Source organism: Salvia hispanica, chromosome 1 (assembly GCF_023119035.1).
Source record: "Salvia hispanica cultivar TCC Black 2014 chromosome 1, UniMelb_Shisp_WGS_1.0, whole genome shotgun sequence".
Lineage (NCBI taxonomy): Eukaryota > Viridiplantae > Streptophyta > Magnoliopsida > Lamiales > Lamiaceae > Salvia > Salvia hispanica.
In genome coordinates, this window is record NC_062965.1 from 50,328,745 (window position 1) to 50,339,645 (window position 10,901).

Sequence of the window (10,901 nt, forward strand, 5' to 3'; positions counted from 1 at the left end):
TAAATGACTATAAAAAGAACGCCATTACATGAACATTACTACCGGTTGCTAAATAAATTATGTATGGTATATATTTATAATAAAAATTACTGTATATGAGAAATATGTAGAATCCAAGTCAATATATATAGGCGTGATGTCAAAATCCGTGTCTATTAACTTATTTTTAATGCACCCTAATATTCAATTATAATAAAGTTTATGTAAAATTAACTTATTATATTTTATAGTATAACCTATAAAATAAAAATTATAGGATATCATTTAATATAAAGTTCTTACATATAATATGGATGGATAGTGATAAAATGCAAACTTATATATTGTACAGACTCAAAACTCCTCAACACAGCTTCAACACTGTTTCAATACAATATCAGCACAATGTAAAATTTCAAGATTTTAATGTCAACACAGTATCAACACAATATCAACACATTGACTACCGTTGAAACTCTTTTAACATTTTCTTGTTAATGCTTTTTTGTGATCTGTTGACATTTTTCAATGGTCGAAATCATAGTTTTAACTTATATAGTTTTGACTTTGGACATGAGTTTTAATAAAATCTAAAGAAAAGTAAGTTAAATAAGTTAGTGAAATGTGAGTCATATGTATATATATTAGTTTTATAATAATAAAATGTGAGTGAAATAAGTTGGTGAAATGTGAAGCCTAAATATTTTTTATGGTATAAGTGATTGTGAGACTAAGGGAGTAGTATATTTGGTATTAAATTTATGAATACTTTCTTAAAGAGATGTTAAATGTTCTAAATAAATAGACAAAAAAGTAAGAGGAAGAAAAAAGTAAGAGAAAGAAAAAAGTAAAGAGAATAAAGTAAAAAGTGAATAAAATAAGAGAAAATGAAGTACTCCCCCGCAGTGGCGGACGCATGATTTTGATACTGGGGGGTCCAAATTACTACTTCGTCTTATCTTTCCATATTTTGTCCGTTCACAAAAAATTGTCTCATCTTTCCATTTCATCCATCCACCGAAATGAAAAGTCACCCCAAAATTATCGTCCACTTTTTTTTAATCTTTTTTTTCTTCTAATTAATTAAAAAAATTTCATTCTTTTTCGTACTTTACCAACTTTATATATTTATCTTTCATACACACCAATCTCGGATTAAAAATGTGTTGTCCTCCAATAGGATTATTTTTGGTGGACGTCTGAAGTATTAACAATTGATGTGTATTTTCAGTGTCAATGACACCAGAAATAGCCGACACGAACGTTATGGAACTGCGGGAGAGATGGATAATGAAAAAATAAATAAATTTAGAAAAAGCAATATAAATTAAAAATATTAGTATTTTTTATAATAAAAAAATGAAAAATGAACAAAAAATTCACAAAATTACTAGTCTGTGAAAATTAAAAATTATAAACATAAATTAATTACTAGATATAAGAAAATCTAATAAGTAGTTATGAAAATCCAAAAAGTTTTATTCTCCTGAATAAATACTCCACATAACTGTGAGGCCCGGAGGGATGAAAATCTAAAAAGTAGTTATGAAAATCCGTGACCAACTAAGCTAGAGACAGAATGTGAATGGCGTCTTACACATATATATAGTTGAAACTCAAATTGCTTGGGGTTCCAAGGATCCCCCAGCCGCCAATCGTAGGTCCGCCTCTGTCCCGCCGTCCAGCTAAAATAACACATTTCTTGGCTGGCATAGGACTTTAGAGGTTATGGGTTAAAGTGTTTAATTGGAGAGAGAAAAGTTGGTTGTAAGTATAAAATAGAGAGAAGAAGAAAGATGAATATCTTAATAGGAGTGAGAAAAATTGGTTTGGTGTATTAATCGGAGAGAGAAGGTTTTTAAAAAAGGAAATGTGACATCTTAGTTGGGACAAACTAAAAAGGAAAACGTGTCATATTAAGCAAGACGGAGGGAGTAAAAGAGAGTAAAGTAAGGAAGAGAAAAAAGTTACTATATATAAAAATAACTCAACTATAATGACTCAATTTTGAGGAAACGGAGGGAGTAAATAAATACCGACACGAATATAGTAAACTCAATGAGCAACGCTTAAGTTTTTATGTGATGATTCAACTATAATATTGTATTTTACTCCATTCATTACATAATTACATAATAGTGGAGTCATTTTGCAATTTAGGTACGTTTTGTAATAATGGAGTCATTTTTCTTTTTAGTAAAAGTCAACGCATTTATTCTCACTTACTTTACTCTCTCTTTATCTCTCTACATTTTTCATTTCCTACTTTATTCTTCTTTCACTAAAGTCAATTAACACAATTTTTCTTAAATTACGTGTCAAAATAAAACGTCTCCACTATCACAGAATAGAGAGGGAAAAAAAAAAGAATCAATTAGTAATTATTTCTCTAAGACACATCATCTATGAAAAGGTCACATTTAAATGAAATAAAAATAAATAAAAAATCAATAAAAAAACCTTTATAAATATATTGAACGTGAGCCATTAATTCACATCTCCTCTTCGTCTCTTTTTTACCTACACCCTATTTTAAAATATGGACAGCAACAAGAAAATCGCTACCACTAGCGCTGCGAGAGAGAGCTTAAATCTTGGTAAACAAGCACTTGAAGCGGCTATGGCCAACCATGCTAGTTTGGTCCAAGCGGCGTCGACACTGACGCAAGTGCCCGTGAACAGCACACGTGATCTGGAAAATGCCGGAGCTCTCTTGGCCGGGAACCCCGTATGGACAGGTACGCTAATTGCATCAAAGAAAATGGCTAAAGAAGTTCGAGAGTTGGCTGGAAAATATCCTAATGTGAAGGTTGATGAGATGTAACAAGGTATGTTCCAAGATAGGACCAAATTATTATAGGCTTTGATCACCATACAAATACATAAAAAAAAAAAAGAAAGAAGATACATAGATAGATGACTGGAAAACACTAATGGAGAGGTTGGAGAAACAGTCCGATTCCGATGATGTCTGTGGTAAACGAGGAAGAGGAAGTAAGAGATTCAGCCATTAACTAAGTAATAAATGATAAAGAAAGGTATACCTCGTTACATCTCCTCCACCTTCACATTAGGATATTTCCCGGCCAACTCTCGAACTTCTTTAGCCATTTTCTTTGATGCAATTAGCGTACCTGTCCATACGGGGTTCCCGGCCAAGAGAGCTCCGGCATTTTCCAGATCACGTTTGTTACTCACGGTCACTTGCATTAATGTGGACGCAGCTACGACCAAATTGACATGGTTTGCCGTTGCAGCTTCAAGTTCTTGGCGGTTTCGATTTAAGGCCTCATTTAGAGCACTGGTGGTGGCGATTTTCTTGTTACTGTCCATATTTTTGAATAGGTTGTAGGTCAAAAAGAGAGAAAGAGGAGATGTGAATTAATGGCTCACGTTCAATATATTTATAAAGGTTTTTTTTATTGATTTTTTTTTATTTCATTTAAATGTGACCTTTTCATAGATGTTGTGTTTTAGAGAAATAATTATTAATTGATTCTTTTTTTTATTTTTCCTCTCTATTCTGCGATAGTGGAGGCGTTTTATATTGACACGTGGTTTAAGAAAAATTGTGTTAATTGAGTTTAGTAAAACAAGAATAAAGTAGGGAAATGAAAAATGTAGAGAGATGAAGAGAGAATAAAGTAAGTGAAAATAAATGCGTTGACTTTTACAAAAAAGAAAAATGACCCCACTATTACAAAACGTACCTAAATTGCAAAACGACGAACTGCATTTTATGTAATGAAGGGAGTAAAATACAATATTATAGTTGAATCATCACATAAAAACTTTAGCGTTGCTCATAGAGTTTACTATATTCGTGCCCGTATTTATTTACTCCTTCCGTTTCCTCAAAATTGAGTCATTATAGTTGAGTTATTTTTATATATAGTAACTGTTGGAATCAAATTAATGATTCACATAATTCATCACATAAATCACACATGTCGAATACGATTGATAAACATAAAGCGGAAGCGTACATGGATTCGGATTCATGATGTTGTTGATGATTCTGAAGTATGGAAATTAATCTTCCAAGTGACAACGCTCTCTCACAGATTCTCTGTAATCTGTAGAGTCTTGATATTACGTCTGGTCAATAGGAATGAGATTCTATTGACCTATTTATAGGTTGCACTTGGGGACCACAACCATTATTTAGAGAATAAGTCCCTAACTTTATTATAACTTTAATTTCATCCATAACAAAATTAAAGTTATCCAAAGTAGTATCTGCACAATAGTCCTCATACTTTTATAGATAATCGTTTGACCCTATAAATTATATAACCTTAGTAGATCACGTAATCGGGTCAATCAATAAATAGCCATAAATATTATACAATCTTTAGACTATTATGTTGGACCATATTAAAATGTTCCAACAATCTCCCACTTGGGCCAACATAAAAGTCACCAAATGATTGTACATTACTGAAGTTGCGCGCTTACTATTTATATTAATCATCTTTACCGATCCGGTCTACTAAACATGTTAATATAGAACCAAAGAAGTTTAAGTCACAACACGTATACATGACTAAACTCATCAGTGATCACAAATATCAACACATCTAGCAACACAAATCAAAATATGAGTGTGCAGCATGAAAATTACATGCTATGTGATCTTTTGCATGTCTATTTTCAACTGGTCCTGTGAAACTGTAGTGAGATCAGAAAATATCAAAGCATAATTCAAAGTAACTAAAACCAAAGTAACTAAAGTGCACTTAATATAACTGAAATTCAATGTTATTACATAGATGAACATAAACTCCCACTAAACCAAAGTATTACAAGGTCGAATACCCATGTGAAATACATGCTCATGAAAGACCGAAGGCGGTAAACCTTTAGTAAAAGGATCCACAAGCATGGAAGTCGAACCTAAGTGTTCAATTTGCAATTGTCTACTCTGAATTCTATCCTTAACAGCAAGGAACTTGATGTCAATGTGTTTAGACTTCGACGAGCTCCTGTTGTTGTTGGAGTACATGACTGCGGACTTATTGTCACAATATAACTTGAGTGGTCTTTCAATACTATCCACAATTTGCAGTCCTTGAATAAAGTTTCGCAGCCATACTCCATGTTGTGATGCCTCAAAACAAGCTATGAATTCTGCTTCCATTGTAGAGGTGGCTATCAATGTTTGTTTAACACTTTTCCAAGATATAGCCCCTCCGGCGAGCATAAAGACATAACCTGACGTGGATCTACGACTGTCTTGGCATCCCGCGAAATCCGAATCAGAATACCCAATGATCTCAAGCTGATCCGATTTCCTATAAGTGAGCATATAATCCTTTGTTCTTTGCAGATACCGCAAAACACGTTTGACTGCTTTCCAATGATCCATACCGGGATTACTCAAGTATCTACCTAGCATGCCTACTATGAACGCAATATCCGGACGCGTGCATACTTGTGCATACATAAGACTTCCCACAGCCGATGCATAGGGAAGTAATTCCATTTCCTTTTTTGCAAGCTCGTTTTTGGGACATTGATTCAAACTGAATTTATCACCTTTAGCCACAGGGGTATCTCCTGGTCTACAATCTTTCATGTTGAATCTTGCCAACACTTTATCGATGTAGCTCTTTTGTGATAATCCAAAAATCACTTGCGGCAATGGGTTCACCTTCGAGCAATGTGACAAGATCTAAGCGACGTTGCTTTGCATAGACAATCTCTTCAATCATAGCAGCTCGATCCGCTTTTGAGCATTGGGAACTTTCAATAACTTGATGAATGACTGGGCTGCTTCCGCTCACTCGATCTCACCTAAATGTTCTTCTGAGATACTACATTATAATCCGGCCGTCTCTAATTTCAATGGATTCTCTTGGCTTTTTGTCACTGTTGGAGATTGTGGTTCTTCATTGTTGTTGTTGAGGAGGTGGGCCGAGAGAATTCCCAAGAGTGTAAAATGCTTTGCGAAAATAAAAACTTTCCTCTTTCAAGCAACATTCTTTATACCATCTTCGCCCTGACTTCCTGAGAATTCGTCTCTGATCTAGTTATGGGTCATAAAGGCGAAACCTTTAGATTTTCGGAGCTACAAAAATAACAACTTGCAGATTTTAAGTCGATTTATGCTCCGTGTAACAAGGCTAGCTAGACGACTAATAAGTAAAATGACGTCCACCTTCATAAGGGGAACTGCGAGAAAAGGTGGTACTTAGTAGGTATAATTTAGGATATGTTGCGGTCTTTGCACCTGCTTTCCCCGAAGAGGGATACGGCAAGTAAGGCTATTTGATAAATCTTCCCAACCCCAGGGAGTTATTTACTTACAGTAACATAAATTCATGGTAGAACTACGAGCATGAATATGCGGACATTCCCACATTCACGTGAAATCTAGCGAAGGAGTCCTGAGCTTTGGCCATCATATACACACCATTCTCCACCCGTGACTCTTAATTCTTTTTTCGAGTTGATTTTCAGCCCGGCATGAAAACTGCTGAACGATATCCGATGCTTGGATTTTTCTGAGACCATATCGGAATAATAAAATCTGTGAAGCAGTAATAAATATATCGCCGTTCGAGTCGGCCAAGAGGCGTCATACAGCGATTCTAAGAGCGTCACATGAACTCGATTGGCTCAAATCTTTGAAGTGATCAAATTGATGAGGAAGAGATATCATAACCAAATGCACTAGTTGATCATCACTGATCGTCAAATTAAGTGCCGTAAGCTTTGAAGCAGTGTTTGACATTTCCATAATGTGCTCCCTAATTTCCCCTCGGCCATTATGCCTCATAGTCACAAGTTTATGCATCAATGAAGCCGTTTCGGCCTTTTCATTGCTTGCGAAATTCATATAAATGGCCTCGAGAAATTCCTTAGCAGTTGCTTCTTTCGGGACAGTACCGCGAAAGTTTTCAGGGATGGCATGTTGCATAATCATAAGACTCATGCGATTGGAGTGTTCCCACCTCTCAAAATTCCGTTTATCCTCATCGGAACTTTCATCAGTAAGAGGGGTGGGTTGCTCCGTCCGAAGTGCATAGTCTAAATTTGCAATCCCCAAACCAATCAATACCTTGCTTCTCCATGATGCATAGGTATTGCCCTTTAGCACAGGAATGGAATTTAGAAAACCAATAGCAGGTTCTTGAGCTAGCAAAGAACGAATATAACAAATAGGACAATAATTAGCTCACATAAATAATAAGTAAATAAATTAAATAATGACAATTCCCATTTCAAGATGTCGGCACAACATTAAATTTTCATCTTTGGACAAAATAATAACTCGCAAGTGACATCTTAACACGTAGTAATCAAATATAGATAATCATTTCCTGTCAAACAATAAGTCTTCCTTTGGGCCGACTTAGTGTTCACAATGACTTAAGGATAATCTCATATTATTACCACAAAGTATACAAGAAACATGGCCAAATAACAATCTTCCTTTGGGCCGATTAACTATTCGCATGTATTTCAAGTATATAAATATCCTATATATTCTAAATAAATTAATTTACACATCAGAGCTTACTTTGGCAAGTTAATGCTATAATTAATTTATTTAAAATAATAGACAATAAAAACTTAAGTCATTATTTAATTAATTACTTAACAACTAAAACAATTAAATGCGATTAATTGTTTGAAGTAATTGTTTGTACAAACAACTAATAACTTAAAATCAAATAGCAACAAATTTTGTGGCCCAATAAAATCAAGTCACGGCCCTTTCAAAAAAAAAATTATTATAGGTGGCCTAAATATTTTATTGACATTTCAAAATTGTGGCCCAAGAATAAAAAAAAAATTGTTGCTGCTCAAAGTTAAAATATAAGCATTGAGCCTAAATATTAAAATAGATCAGATTTTCAGAACGGCATTTCACTAAATATCGCGTTGTTTCACGAAGTAACGCGTCGTTTCACCGCCACAACCGCCATCAAATGACCGTCGTTGACCGTGACGTCGCCGACCACTGCGACGTCGTCGGTCTTCTCGTCGTCTCCGAAGATCACCCAAAACAGACGGCAACGGCGATTTTTCGAAAAATTTTGAATTGATAAACTTTGGAAAGGATTTCACCAAAAATTACAAAATTTTCGAAAGGATTTCACCAAAAAAAAATACAATATCTGTTACAGATATTGAGAATACAAACGAAAACATTCAACAATCAAGAATCCTTTCAAAAGTTTAGAAGGAATTTAAATCAGAAATTTTGAACGCTTAATTTCTCACTAACATTCTGTCGAGCAGGGGGTGCTTGCAATTTAATGAATCATATCTTAAATATCCTCAAAAAATTGACAGAATGTTAAGTCTAAGTTTTTTGGAAACGAGAAAATCATGAATTGAACTTAATTGGAACAGAATCCAAAACCACAATTTAGTCTGGAAAAAAATGAATTTTCAATTCATATACCATTCACATATTGGTTTGCGTGATCAACCGTAAAACTTGTGATTGAATTCAACAAACTTCAAAATTTTGTTCGAAAATTCTTCATCAATTTGATCACATAATTTTCATACACCGAATCCAATACAGAATTATAAATCAACGAATTATCAATTCGTTCCAACATGTATTGGCTCTGATACCAATTGTTGGAATCAAATTAATGATTCACATAATTCATCACATAAATCACACATGTCGAATACGATTGATAAACATAAAGCGGAAGCGTACATGGATTCGGATTCATGATGTTGTTGATGATTCTGAAGTATGGAAATTAATCTTCCAAGTGACAACGCTCTCTCACAGATTCTCTGTAATCTGTAGAGTCTTGATATTACGTCTGGTCAATAGGAATGAGATTCTATTGACCTATTTATAGGTTGCACTTGGGGACCACAACCATTATTTAGAGAATAAGTCCCTAACTTTATTATAACTTTAATTTCACCCATAACAAAATTAAAGTTATCCAAAGTAGTATCTGCACAATAGTCCTCATACTTTTATAGATAATCGTTTGACCCTATAAATTATATAACCTTAGTAGATCACGTAATCGGGTCAATCAATAAATAGCCATAAATATTATACAATCTTTAGACTATTATGTTGGACCATATTAAAAATGTTCCAACAGTAACTTTTTTCTCTTCCTTACTTTACTCTCTTTTACTCCCTCCGTCCCGCTTAAGATGACATGTTTTCCTTTTTAGTTTGTCCCAATTAAAATGACAAATTTCATTTTTTGAAAACTTTCTCTCTCCAATTAATACACCAAACCAATATTCTCACTCCTATTAAAATATTCATCTTTCTTCTTCTCTTTATTTTAAACTTACACCCATCTTTTTTCTCTCCAATTAAACACTTTAACCCATAACTCCTAAAGTTCCGCGCCGGCCAAGAAATGTGTCATCTTAGCCAGAACGGGGGAGTACTTCATTTTCTCTACTTTATTAACTATATGGAGTACTTTATTCTCTTTACTTTTTTCTCCTCTTACTTTTTTTGTCTATTTATTTGGAACATTTAACATCTCTTTAAGCAAAATAGGTGGAAGAAAGTTAGTGGAATATAATTCTCACTTATATATATTAGTTTTAAATTATATGTTAGTGGAATGAGTTGATGGAATGTGGGGTTTCTTTACTATTTATGGTAATTATGAACCAGAATTATTATTCACGGATGGACCAAAATGGAAAAACGAGACTACTATTCACGTAAGGAGGGAATAGTAGTTTGATTGAAGAGGAAAATGGGAGTCTAAAGATTGTGTCAGCGTATTATAAATGAACCTATATTACTTTGTGTTTGTGAGAGAGAGATATATTAAATAGGAGTAGAAGAAACAGATTCCCAATGGTGAAAACTAAAATTATTGTACCGTAAATATTGCAGAGAAAAACAGATTTTTTATGGTGAAAAGTGAAATTATTGTACCGTAGATATTGCAAAGGAAAATGAGAGTCTCAGCCCAACACACTGTCTCATAAAAAGTGCTTTAAACTTTCATACTACATTTATTTCAAATGCTCCAATTCTTTATCATGTAAAAAATTGTGCATAGGTTAACCCATAATATTTAAATTCACGTGATATAGCGACAAAAATATTTTGCCATAAATACTATAAAGTTATTTATGATTTGAAGAAAAGTTGTACATAGACTATTCCAAAATATTTTTGCCATAAATACGTATAAAGTTATTTATGATGTTGAAAAGTTGTACATAGACTATTCCAAAAAATATAGTCTCATTTGTGGACGACACAGATTTTAAAAAGAAATTGGTTAAGTTAGAGAGATAGGGAGAAAAAGTTAGTAAAGTATGAGAGAGAGAAGAAAAAGTGAGAAAAGTATGAGAATAAACTTTTCATATTTAGAAATGAGACTATTTTTTTGGACATTCCAAAATGACAAAATGAATCTATTTTTATAATATTCAAAAAGTAGTGAATAAACTATCACACTGTATTACTACATGATTCAAATGATATCTCAATAAAAGATATTTGCCATAAACACCGATAAAAATATACTCTCTTTGTCCAATAATAATAGAAATTTTGGGGAAGACACAAGTTTTAATCACAAATATCATGGAGCAATATTGGATGAGATACAATCTCCAGTTGGCGGCTCGCTTTTTTATTCTGATTTTGAATCATCTGATGACGAAAAAGGCGATGCAGGTCAGTTATATTGATTTTAATCGCGTATGTTATGTTATCCGAGCAAAATAGCATTTATATCTAATGACAATGGATCATCTTTTTGAATGATTCTTTTAGTGATTGGTGAATTGAACTATACATTAATTCTTCATGATTCTTTAATGTATACGATAGAGTTGTAATTAGTATAGAGAGAGATTGATATCAAATATAACGTCAATAGATGGTGTTAAACGTATACAACTAAAAGGTATGAATGAATTTCATAGGGAAACTGGAAACGGAG

At 33.5% G+C, this 10,901-nt stretch overlaps 1 protein-coding gene across 1 annotated transcript; it reads right to left on the reverse strand.

The window, feature by feature from the left end:
• Positions 1 to 4,768: 4,768 nt before the first annotated feature.
• LOC125199776 (secreted RxLR effector protein 161-like) lies at positions 4,769 to 5,557 on the reverse strand. The gene has a single exon (XM_048097678.1). The coding sequence runs from the start codon at positions 5,555 to 5,557 to the stop codon at positions 4,769 to 4,771; it is 789 nt and encodes a 262-aa protein (XP_047953635.1).
• Between the last annotated feature and the right edge of the window lie 5,344 nt (positions 5,558 to 10,901).